The 12,401-nt window shown below is 43.1% G+C and overlaps 1 protein-coding gene across 1 annotated transcript; it reads left to right on the forward strand.

Moving 5' to 3' along the window:
* Positions 1-302: 302 nt before the first annotated feature.
* LOC116245943 (cellulose synthase-like protein D4) lies at positions 303-5,167 on the forward strand. Its single transcript, XM_031617579.1, has 3 exons — positions 303-1,853; positions 1,988-2,792; positions 2,882-5,167. Exons 1-3 carry the CDS (start codon positions 928-930, stop codon positions 4,604-4,606), a joined length of 3,456 nt encoding a protein of 1,151 aa, XP_031473439.1. The 5' UTR covers positions 303-927; the 3' UTR covers positions 4,607-5,167.
* The last annotated feature ends 7,234 nt before the right edge of the window (positions 5,168-12,401 follow it).

Consider the following 12,401-nt stretch of genomic DNA (forward strand, 5'->3'; position numbering starts at 1 on the left):
TCTCCCTATATATAGAGTACAAGGCTGAAATTACCGATACTTATACAGCCCATGACCGACGGACGAGGTGGGGAAAGGGAAGGGGGCCGTCTTTTGCTCTTTTTCCGGCAACAGGTAGTAAGCCCCTGTTGACCCGGAAAACCTTCAACCCTAGAGAGAGAAAGAGACCCAAGCAAAGCTCCTCCATGCAAAAGGCGAGTTTGTAGGCCTTTAAAAAGTATGGACGTTCGCCACCAGGAGGTTGGTTACTCAAAAACCATGAAGCCCTCTCCTCTCCTCGCTATTTCCTTCTGTTTTAGAAAGTTGGTTACTCAAAAGAATTTGGAGAATCACATTAACCATCGACCTTTTGTTTCCTATAACCATCATAATTCCACCATGTATGGATATCCTTTTTTTTTTATTCATTGACCGAAGCCAGCCCTTCTTCTTCCTCCTTCTCTCTTTTTCTCCTCTCTTGGTTTAACGTGCGTTCCATTCCTTTGCCACCTTCTTTACTTTTTTTTCTACAAACAAATTCTCTTCTCTTCTCTTCCCTACCCTTTCCTTCGTCCCTCTACCTCTAACGTGCAGTCCATTCCTTTTCCACCATCTTCTCCTCTCTGTCTTCCTCTTAACGTGCAGTCCATTCCTTTTCCACCATCTCTTCCTCTTCCGCTTTCTGGATTGATCGATTTGTTGCTTCTTTTTGGGGTTCTTTCTAACATGCAGGCGGACGTGTCGCCTTTCAAGTTTCATTACCTCGGTAGAGCTATACGATTAAGGGTGGATGATCCATAGATGCGTAAAGCTGCCGGTGCCAACACGTGAAGGGGAAGCAGGAAGGGGAGGAGGGGAGGGGCTGGCTGGGATGGTCGATTGGACATTGGCCTGAACTTTCAGGCAGAAACCTCGTGGTGCAGCGACTGGGTTCGAGGGAGTTGAGAAATGGCGTCCCTGTCGCAGAACCCGTCCAAGAAGGCCCTTCGGAGTCCCGGTGGCTCCAGCACGCAGGGATCCCGCAATACCACCGGCCAGACGGTGAAATTCGCCCGACGGACGTCCAGCGGCCGGTACATCAGCCTGTCGAGGGAGGACCTCGACTTGTCTGGGGAGATCGGGGGAGACTACATGAACTACACGGTGCACATACCCCCGACGCCGGACAACCAGCCGATGGCCGATGAGTCGGTGGCGGCCAAGGCGGAGGAGCAGTACGTCTCCAACTCGCTCTTCACGGGCGGGTTCAACAGCGTGACGCGAGCGCACCTCATGGACAAGGTGATCGAGTCGGAGGTGAGCCACCCGCAGATGGCGGGGGCGAAGGGGTCCGCCTGCCAGATGCCAGCCTGCGACGGCAAGGCCATGCGGAACGAGCGCGGCGAGGACATCGACCCCTGCGATTGCAAGTTCAAGATATGCAGGGACTGTTACATGGATGCCCAGAAGGATAGCGGCGTCTGCCCCGGCTGCAAGGAGTCCTACAAGCTCAACGAATTCGACGACGACATGCCCGACTTCATGACCGGTGGCCAAGGCGTGCTGCCACTGCCGGCGCCGGCCTCGTCCGGCTCCTCCTCCGCCGACGCCGGTGGACCAGGTGGCGGGCAGAAGATGGACCGCAGAATGTCGGTAATGAAGTCTAACAAATCAATGCTGATGAGAACGCAGACGGGGGAGTTCGACCACAACCGTTGGCTATTCGAGACCAAGGGCACGTATGGCTACGGTAACGCGTTCTGGCCGAAGGAGGAGGAGATGTATGGTGGCGTAGAGGGAGGTCTCGGCGGCCCGATGTCAGACATGGCGGACAAGCCATGGAAGCCCCTCACCCGGGTCATCCCCATTCCTGCAGGCATCATCAGCCCCTACAGGTAACGTAAGGCATAATCTTCACTTTAATGGCGGATTTCTGATTCGTGGTGGGGAGAAGAGGGGGAGGGTAATAACTAACTGAAAACTATTCATTAATGAACGTGCGCTTGTGGGTATGGCGAGTTTTGCGCAGGTTGTTGATAGTCGTGCGATTGGTGGTGTTGGCCTTCTTCTTGACGTGGAGAGTGAAGCACAAGAATGAAGATGCTATCTGGCTATGGGGGATGTCCGTCGTTTGCGAGATCTGGTTCGCCTTCTCGTGGATACTTGACCAGATGCCCAAGCTCTGTCCTATAAACAGAGCCACAGACTTGCAGGTGCTGAAGGACAAGTTCGAGATGCCGTCGCCGTCGAACCCGACGGGCCGCTCCGACCTGCCAGGTATCGACTTCTTCGTCTCGACGGCCGACCCGGAGAAGGAGCCCCCGCTGGTCACTGCCAACACCATCCTCTCCATCTTGGCTGTCGACTACCCCGTCGAAAAGTTAGCCTGCTATGTCTCAGACGATGGTGGCGCCCTCCTCTCCTTCGAGGCCATGGCGGAGGCAGCCAGTTTTGCCGACATCTGGGTGCCGTTCTGCCGGAAGCACGACATCGAGCCGCGCAACCCGGATAGCTACTTCAACATCAAGGGTGACCCAACGAAGAACAAACGGCGGTCGGACTTCGTGAAGGACCGGCGGAGGGTGAAACGCGAGTACGACGAGTTCAAGGTGAGGATCAACGGGCTCCCGGATTCCATCCGCCGGAGGTCCGACGCTTTTAATGCCAGGGAAGAAATGAAGATGCTAAAACACATGCGCGAAAGCGGCGCCGATCCGTCGGAGCCCCTCAGGGTGAAGAAGGCCACCTGGATGGCCGACGGCACTCACTGGCCGGGCACCTGGGCAGTTCCTTCCAACGATCACAAAAAAGGCGACCACTCCGGCATTCTTCAGGTACGCAAATCCTATCGGTCCATTAATCGTTGAGCTTCTTCCTCCTTCCCTTGCTGATTCCGTGAAAACGGAAACGTCGACGATGACAGGTGATGCTGAAGCCGCCGAGCAGCGACCCACTTATGGGCTGCGCCGACGACGATAAGCTCATCGACTTCACGGACGTCGACATCCGCCTGCCGATGCTGGTCTACATGTCGCGAGAGAAGCGCCCCGGGTACGACCACAACAAGAAGGCGGGAGCCATGAACGCGCTGGTGCGAGCTTCGGCAGTCATGTCCAACGGGCCATTTATCCTTAACCTAGACTGCGACCACTACATCTACAATTCCCAGGCCATTCGTGAGGGAATGTGCTTCATGATGGACCGCGGAGGAGAGGACATATGCTACATCCAGTTTCCGCAGAGGTTCGAGGGCATCGACCCCTCCGATCGGTATGCCAACCATAACACCGTCTTCTTCGACGGCAACATGCGTGCCCTCGACGGCCTTCAGGGCCCCGTCTATGTTGGCACCGGCTGCCTCTTTCGCCGCATCGCCCTCTATGGCTTCGACCCTCCGTCGAAGCGCAAGTCCTCCCGCAAGAACAAGCCGCCACCGGAGTCCGACACTCAGGCCCTCCGAGACGACATGGTCGAGTACGACGACGAGATCGGTATGGAGATCCACCCCAAACGGTTCGGCAACTCCACCGTCTTGGCGGAGTCGATCCTGGTGGCGGAGTTCCAGGGACGCCCGCTAGCAGACCACCCAGCTATTCAGAACGGCCGGCCGCCGGGGGCGCTTCTGGCACCGCGCGAACCGCTGGATGCGTCGACGGTGGCCGAGGCCGTGAGCGTCATCTCGTGCTGGTACGAGGACAAGACGGAGTGGGGAGACCGGGTGGGGTGGATCTACGGGTCGGTGACAGAAGACGTGGTGACGGGTTATCGAATGCACAACCGCGGGTGGCGGTCGGTCTACTGCATCACGAAGCGCGACGCCTTCCGTGGGTCGGCGCCGATCAACCTGACGGACAGGCTGCACCAAGTGCTGCGATGGGCGACCGGCTCCGTCGAGATCTTCTTCTCCCGCAACAACGCCTTCCTGGCCAGCTCCCGCCTCAACATCCTCCAGCGCATCGCGTACCTCAACGTTGGCATCTACCCCTTCACCTCCCTCTTCCTGCTCGTCTACTGCTTCCTGCCGGCGCTCTCTCTCTTCTCCGGCCACTTCATTGTGCAGACGCTCGACGTGACCTTCCTGGTCTACCTCCTGACCATCACCACCACCCTCATCGTGCTGGCCCTCCTGGAGGTTAAGTGGTCGGGCATCGGGCTCGAAGAATGGTGGAGGAACGAGCAGTTTTGGCTGATTGGAGGCACAAGCGCTCACTTCTACGCCGTGGTGCAGGGGTTGCTGAAAGTCATCGCCGGAATCGAGATCTCCTTCACCCTCACCTCCAAGTCCGCCGGAGAGGATAACGAAGACATCTACGCCGACCTCTACATCGTGAAGTGGTCGTCCCTCATGATCCCGCCCATCACCATTATGATGGTGAACCTGATCGCCATTGCCGTCGCCTTCTCGCGGACGATCTACAGTGAGGTGCCGCAGTGGAGCAAGCTGTTGGGTGGTGTGTTCTTCAGCTTCTGGGTGCTTGCGCATCTGTATCCGTTCGCGAAAGGGTTGATGGGGAGGAGAGGAAGGACACCCACCATCGTGTTTGTATGGTCTGGTTTGATCGCCATCACCATCTCATTGCTGTACATTGCCATTAATCCTCCCAAAAGCACGACGTCGGTTGGTACCAGTGGTTTTCAGTTTCCCTAGATGAATTGCATCACGGTGGGTCATGATATCGTTTGAATCAATCAAGAACGCAAGGGAAACTTAATCTTCATGCATGGATCGTGAGAGAGCGCGTGCTCGCGCTTGAGAGAGAGAGAGAGAGAGAGAGAGAGAGAGAGAGAGAGATTGTTGTTGTGATTTGCCTTTAGAGTGATGGCTTGGCTTCTTTCTTTTTTATCTTCTTCCTTATTTGTGTTTGTGGGGTTAGGCCTGAAAATTCAAACTCGTGGGGGGTTCTCTGACGTCCATTGACAGTGCCCTGGTCAGAAGAGTTGCAGATCCTGGAAGAAAATTTGAGTTGAAGGAAAGAGAAGGGTAGATCGTTTTCTTGCCTGCCTTCGCTTCGCTGAACACTTTCAATCTTTATGCAGCTGACTCGAGCGACACTGTCAATTTCTCCCTTTTTTGCAGGATAATTTACCCGTCCTTTTTCTCCCTTTTCTTACTAATTAGAATATTACTCTTCTTTTCTTTTCTTTTTTTTTTCTCATTGAAATGTGAATGTTTATGATACAATTTTACAAATAATATTCAATAGAGCTATGGCAGTTAAACACTTTTTTTTTCAATTTAATTTGTGGGTGCAGGCAGATCATATAACTTTTAAATCTGCATGGCCAGCTTGGGGGATAGCGCGTCTCCATTCCATCGAACAAACGATTTTAGGTCCCATCATTAGTGTTGGCACTGTGGAAATTACTCCCGACCTTACTAAGTCACCTTGCCATTGGAGTCATTCATGTGACTGTTGATCGATTTTGATGACTCTAACAAGACAATATGGATAATCCCGGTTGTCGGGCAGCTCAAACTTGATTAACCCAGTCCAAACTGCCAGAACTAGAAATGTCAACGGATCGGATTCGGATCAGATATTTGTTCGAATTGCCTTTAAAAAAATCTGATATTATAAGCAATTTAACATCTCAATAAGAAAATTGGATTGGATTCAGATTTAATAAATAACATCCGATCTTATCGGATTGAATACAAATTCGGATTCGGAGCGAATTACAGCTTGTTATCTGAATCCAAACCACCGTGAGTTGATATCCGAATATGAAACGCATGTGCTGACGTCCAAATCCGACGATATTTGAATCCGAATATGAGAGCTTGAGTTGGTGGCCCCACGTTTTTTATGAGTTCAAGCTGTTTCTATGAAACATATTTATTTGTGATTAATTTTCATATTTTTAAAAATACTCATTTTATTGAAATTTCTTTATACAAGTTTTATTATTATTTTTAATTAAATAAATACATTATTTATGATATCCTGTTTAGTTGATGCTTTAAGTATAATAGTTTGCTTGCTTCCACAAAAACGTTTAATTAAATACAATATAAATTATTAATTAATTAGTTTTATGTGATATAGTTTTAAATACTTTAAGTTAAATGGTATATATGGTAACTATTTGACTATTATTATATGCAACTTCATAAAAGTCTTTACCTCTTATTCAGATTATACCTTCATGCACAATTTATATTCTTCTTGTGTCATAACTTTAAGTTGGTGCATTTGGCTAGACCTTTTGCTCAAAAGTCGCAACTTCAAAATGTGGAGACACCAACTTAAGCTTTCGGATATAACTTAAAAGTTGGATTTGGATCAGATTCAGATATAACTTAAAAGTCGAATTCGGATCAGATTCAGATATAGCTTAAAATTAAGATTCATGTATAACTTTAAAATCGGATTCAGATATAACTTAAAATTCGAATGTAGATTTTAAGGTCGGATTCAGATATAATATAAACTTTTTTTCATCCGAATTCGTGTCCTAATCCGAATCCGGATATATGAATATTCGAAAAATTGGATATGATAAAAGGTATATCCGATCCGTTGGCATCCCTAGCGAGAATCATTTAAGAACGTGATCGGAATAAAACTGTTTTTGCTGCATGGTTGGAGAATCTATCAGTTAACGGGTCAACGCCTACTGAGTTTAGCTTAAGCAGTGTATTTACTTTTTTTTTGCCTTTAACTTTCTCGCAACCTTTTTTGTGCTTTTCTTTTTCACTGACCTCATTATCTAAACTGGTTTTTTTTTGGGGGGGGGGGGCAATTACAAAAATACCTTTATTAAGAGTGTAAAAAAGGATTTTAAAAATTCAAAAATAACCATTCTTTTACAAAAAAAAAATCAAAAATAATCTCCACCCCTTTTGGTGCATATTTGTAACTCGATCTATCTGATGATTCTGGTGCAATTTTTTTGTACATCGAGTGGTGTTGATAACCAGATTTGGACTGCCCCTCTCTTGAACAAAATCCTACTCCTGCCAAGTCGGCTATTCACAAAGTTTTGGTCAACCCAATCCACAGCTCGTAAATGCACTATACTAATTATTAGGAGGACCAAACCCAAGTTTAATTTTATATATATATATATATATATGTCGTTGACCAGACTTCTAACTGATACTCACTTGATCCAGTAGCGTTGCCATCGTGGGGCAGGCATGGGCACATGCCTACTCCAGCCCAAGAAAGCTCCATGTGGAATGGAGCCTCATGCCCGTGTTGACACCGTGTTGCCCATGCCAGAAATGGATCGGGTCCCAGCAGTCTAGAGCGATCCAGCTCAAGAAAACATAAAACAGTAAGCCCCATTGCGCCCAAATTCACCCGACAGTAGAAACTCAGAAAGGGGAAGGCCGAAGAGCGAAGGGGCAAAGCGGCAAAGGGCAAGGCCGCAAGGGTCAGTCCTCCAAACAGGACGAAGATTAAATTAAGAGATGAGTCTCAAACGAGCTTGTGATACTCGCTGGAGTTCTCATTATGATGCACCAGTCAATTTAGTCAACATATATCATTTTATGATTAAGGCATTAGATTTTATTGCAGAAAATATAAGTAAAGGAAAATGAGAGACACTTGAATTTATGCTTACCTTGCAAAATTTTCAGCTATGAACATTATCAAAACTAGGCTTCGTAACAAGATGAAAGATGAATGAATTAATGATGCTTTCATCACTTATATTGAGAGGAACACATTTGATAGTATTAGTGATTAAGCAATCATGCATCGTTTTCAGAATATGAAAAACAGACGAAGTGACATGTAATTTTGCTCATGACTATAGTTTTTTTTATTTGCTTTTTTAAACTAATTGTAAATTTGTTTATAACTATAGTCATTTAAGTTACTTTTAATGCTAATTGTAAATTTGTTCATATTCATATCATTCAATTGACTACCTTGATGCCATTGGTCAATTGTAATTTTGTCCATAATACTAATGATATGATTTGCTTGTTGGGACCCATTGTAACTTTATTCATAACTATGATTATTTGCTTTATTTTTAAAATAACATATATTTTAGTTTGAAATTTTTTTCACATACTATGTACTAGTACCCCATAGCTAAAAATTTCTCGCTTTGCCACTGACTTGATCCATTTACACAGGACTAAATTGGATTTGTGTAATTTTAATTTCATTTCACATGATTAAGCTCCTACTTGCACTTATTTAACAATTTGACAATTAAACTCCTGTAGCTTTGAGCTTATATATAGAATATAATCGTCTATGTGCATCTTTCTGTACACAGTATACGGTAGGGCTGCACGTTGACCTGAAGTAGCGTTGATGCACAATTTTTATATTAGAAAACCATGCTCGTCAACTCGAGCTCATGAGTGCCATAAAAGTTAAGCCGGACTGAGCAGCTCGCTCATGAAAGCTGGGTATAAAAATTGTTGTTACTTGGATTATCAGACAGAAATTTTGGTCAAGGTTTAATTAACTGCTTCAATCCAGATCCTGGCATTGTTGAAACATGAATGCCATTAATGAACTCTTTATTCCCTTGAATAGGCACGCCAAGGTTGTGAATTTATGTTCATGTTCTTAGAAAAATTTAAACCCTAAATTAAACACAAACTAATTGTTATGGTGCAATTCATGGCTCAAACGCTACCCAACGAAAGCAAAGCAAAATCTAAGTGGAATGCAGCACATAGGATCTAGGTTGAAGCTTTCATGTTGATTTCAGATTTGCATCCAACTTGTTCAGTCTTTATCCTTCAATGTTTGACTGATTTCTCCAATATGTCAACCATCTATGTTCATCATCTATTTATATTTGAGTGCCCAGGCAAGGATAAGCTTTAATCATAGGATATCAACAATTTTAAATGTGCTTTTTATTGGATATGATTGGCTCCTTGAAGAGTGTTTCAGCAGTTGTGGTAGCTATCACCACCTTCATTTGGATTTAATCTTGATAGACAGATCTTTTTCTATATCCATCTTTTTCACACTCACATATGATGGGGCAACCAAAAGTCAATACTTCAAAATATGTCCACAAGGTATTCTCAGTTACATTCTTGCAGTAGGATCATCCGATTGGTGAGCACTTGTATGGAAAACTACTTGTGTGCCGGTTAGTGCAACATAATAGTTTGACTCGCAAAAGTAAACTAAGCGTTTGTAGCTGTTTGTAAGAATATGGCTCATTGTTCCTTATATCAAAATTTACTTGCATAAGTCCTAGCACAATCAATCCCTCATTCCACTACATTCCATATTTACTATTGAATCAAACGTCTCTTTGATCGATTCGATTTGCCAACAGTAAATATGTGTACATGTATAGCAATCAATGATGTTCCTCTCTCATATATTCATCAAATCTGGACCAGCAACTTTCTCAGATATGCCCCATATAGTCAAATCTCTCAGTAATCATTGCCTTATGATACTAAAGTAACCATATTAATTCATCATATCAAAATTTCATAAGGGCAACTATTAGTTAGATATATCCAGGGATGTGAAATCTCATTATTTTTAGGAACTCGCATCATGAAGAAGCATAGATCATTCTCCAATTCTCATTTTGATAGACATGAATGTCAATGCAACATATGTGGTATGTCTCACGTATTATAGAAAGTCTTAACTCATAATTATGAGTCTTATGCATGCACCGAAGTTATAAATTTCTTGTTATACAGATCCCCAAAAATCCAACATCTTTAGAGAGCCTAATCTTGTCCTCAATGACTATTAGTCGGACTAAGTTAATATGAGCCATTGGGTATGGTTACCAACACTGCATGATTTGGGTGATCATGTTAGTCTTCTAATTCACAAGACCATCTTGACCTAATCAACTTAATGTGTCGAATAAAATATGTAAAATGTTATCAATTATACAACACGTCTCCGTTTACCAACATACTAAATTTAGGAAACTAATCTTGCTATCAACCAACATCCCTTTGTGTTGTTCATCTCATCTCTACCTCTCTATCACGTAGTGCCAAAGGTGATCAATTCACGTAAGTAAACAATCTTGACTTGGCTGCATATTTTTTACATAGATATGTGACGTGCAATAATTGATCATAAAAAAAACTTCATTTTTTTTGTCACACAGATGTTACATGCTTCTTAAAGATAGGTATGCTAATTGGTTTTGAAAGTGGATTTGCCACCATCTCATGTATGAAAATATAATTCAATGACACTTTTCTCTTCTAGACTGTATCATGTAGGTTCTTACTTCTAGTGACAATATGTTTGGTTTTGTAATGAAACTCAGTATTTGTTGCATACAAGTCACAACTTAATTATCATTCTAGACACTTATAAGGACACTTGTCTTTGAGATAATTCTGAAATGTTTAAAGGATCTCATCAACCCAACATCGTCTTTGAGACAATTTTTCTTTTATTGTTCCATATATCCACAATGGTCTCCCTCAATCATTCATAATCATTAGATAGTATGATAATGCCCCAAGCTGTAGGTACTTTTCGAGCATATATCATTATATTCTTGAATTGCTAGTTATATGTTGTTAGTTGTGGTGGCAAACTTTCTCGTTGACTGGAGTCTTTAGATGAGACTTATACGATTGGATAGATCTTGTGACCAGCTCCCCAACAACACTAAATGTGCTGAGATTGAATTATGTGCAGCCAAAAACCGGTTTTTGGAATTCTGTGTTCTTTTGAGAATTCTGGAAAACTTAAATATGCTGTTTAAGAATTGGTGAGTTGTTTAACTATAAACGTAGGGTACTTTTAAGGAATTTAATTACAAGTTAATTGGTGGATTAATAAAATAGATAATCATAGGATTAATGACCTTAAGTGGGATTAGAATACCTTTAGTCATGGCTTAATCATGGATTGCTGTTATTAATGAATGAGATTAACCATTAATTTCACTACTAATTTTTAGTACTAAATTACAATTTGCTTGAAATAGAGGGGCTAAATTGAAAATTTTGGTAAGTTAAAGCGCTGGTCAAGGGTAACTCGACCAACATAGAGGAACTGTGGGAAAGAGAGAGAAGAGAGATGGAAAGAGAGAGAGCGAGAACGGGAATCTATATTGTGACTCTAAATCTTGTTACGTATTATTTATAATTGCATGTTATGATACACTGTATGGATGTGCTCTAAATATATGATTGGTGGAAGTTAGAGTCGTGGCTGTCATGACTATGATATATAGGTGAGTAGCCTAATTATGTGATATATGTGTGAAGGTTGTAAGTTGTGTTACATCTTGTGGAACCCTATATATTCCATTATAGAGTTATATCATCTTTCAGTGCTCAGAGTTATGTATTTGAATGTGTATTGACAGTGGAGAAGAGAAAATGGGTTGTAAAGAGGGAAATGAACATGATAAAATAGGATATTAAAAAAACAAAGAATAGAACGGAAGATCATACATTTACTCCTGGCATCTCAAACATGCTTTTGACAAGGAGAAAATAACCACTATGCTGGTCATTCAAAGTGCAAACAAAAAAAATGGTGCTGGTGGTGGTTAACAGATTCTAGTAGGTATTTCTTGCTGTATATCTCCATTCTATGAACACCAACTAAATTGAGACACTGAGAGCCCCTTCTTTAAAGAAGAGCCAAGAAGATCTAGTGTTAAAGAGAATGCAAGATGACTAAAAATCTTTATCAAGCAGACAACACAGTTATATTTGCAACAGGGAGGTGCTTGATACGTTGAATATCCAATGGGCTTGTCTCTGTAGTTTTAACTTTTAAGTCATACACAGTATAATTAACTAAATTACACTACGTTTGCTGTTTTGTTTCTTTTATTATTCGGCACTGAAATTTGATAATTTCTTTAGAGCATATTCATTTCTCTTATGAAAGCAAGAAATAAGGGAATGAAAAAACTGAAGATGGTTCGGGCAAGTAAATTTCAGAACCAGAAGTCTGAGATACTCGGGATGAACAATAAGTAGCATTAAAATGAATAAATTCCGCGCCATGCAGGTCCAATTACTGAACACCATAGGAACAAAGAAAATAAAATAAGGAAAGATTGACAGAACAATGATGAAGATGACCATAAACAAGATGAAGACCGGAGAGGTTCATTAACCAAGCATATCTGAATATTTCAGCAGTCTAACGGAAAAGACAATGAAAGAAAACATAACACAAAAAGTGGAAAAGTGGAAGGACATGAAGAAGCTAATAAAGATGAAGCAGCAAGGAAAACAAGGAGGGCAACAATAGAGAAGTACACTCTTCAAGAGGAAGAAATTACCTGAAAGCTTGTCATCCATAAAGCCTGGAACCAATGAGGAAGAGAAGAAGAGGAATATGAAAGGAAAAAAAGGATAATGATCTACCAAACTGCAGTGGTGCCACCATCCAGGAACCATCGGTTTCAACAGTGACCCTCAGAGTGCAATTGAATGTGTGGGTAATTCATCCAGGCAAATTAACATTAGATGATTCATCCAGATTCCAGGGTAA

This window comes from Nymphaea colorata, chromosome 1, assembly GCF_008831285.2.
Source record: "Nymphaea colorata isolate Beijing-Zhang1983 chromosome 1, ASM883128v2, whole genome shotgun sequence".
In the NCBI taxonomy this organism is placed as follows: domain Eukaryota; kingdom Viridiplantae; phylum Streptophyta; class Magnoliopsida; order Nymphaeales; family Nymphaeaceae; genus Nymphaea; species Nymphaea colorata.

Excerpts from the sequence above, each read along its gene's own strand:
- LOC116245943 (XM_031617579.1), top strand. The coding sequence starts at position 928 with ATGGCGTCCCTGTCGCAGAACCCGTCCAAGAAGGCCCTTCGGAGTCCC. Across the intron at positions 1,854-1,987 it reads GGCATCATCAGCCCCTACAG|GTTGTTGATAGTCGTGCGAT; the intron begins GTAACGTAAGGC and ends AGTTTTGCGCAG. Across the intron at positions 2,793-2,881 it reads ACCACTCCGGCATTCTTCAG|GTGATGCTGAAGCCGCCGAG; the intron begins GTACGCAAATCC and ends CGACGATGACAG.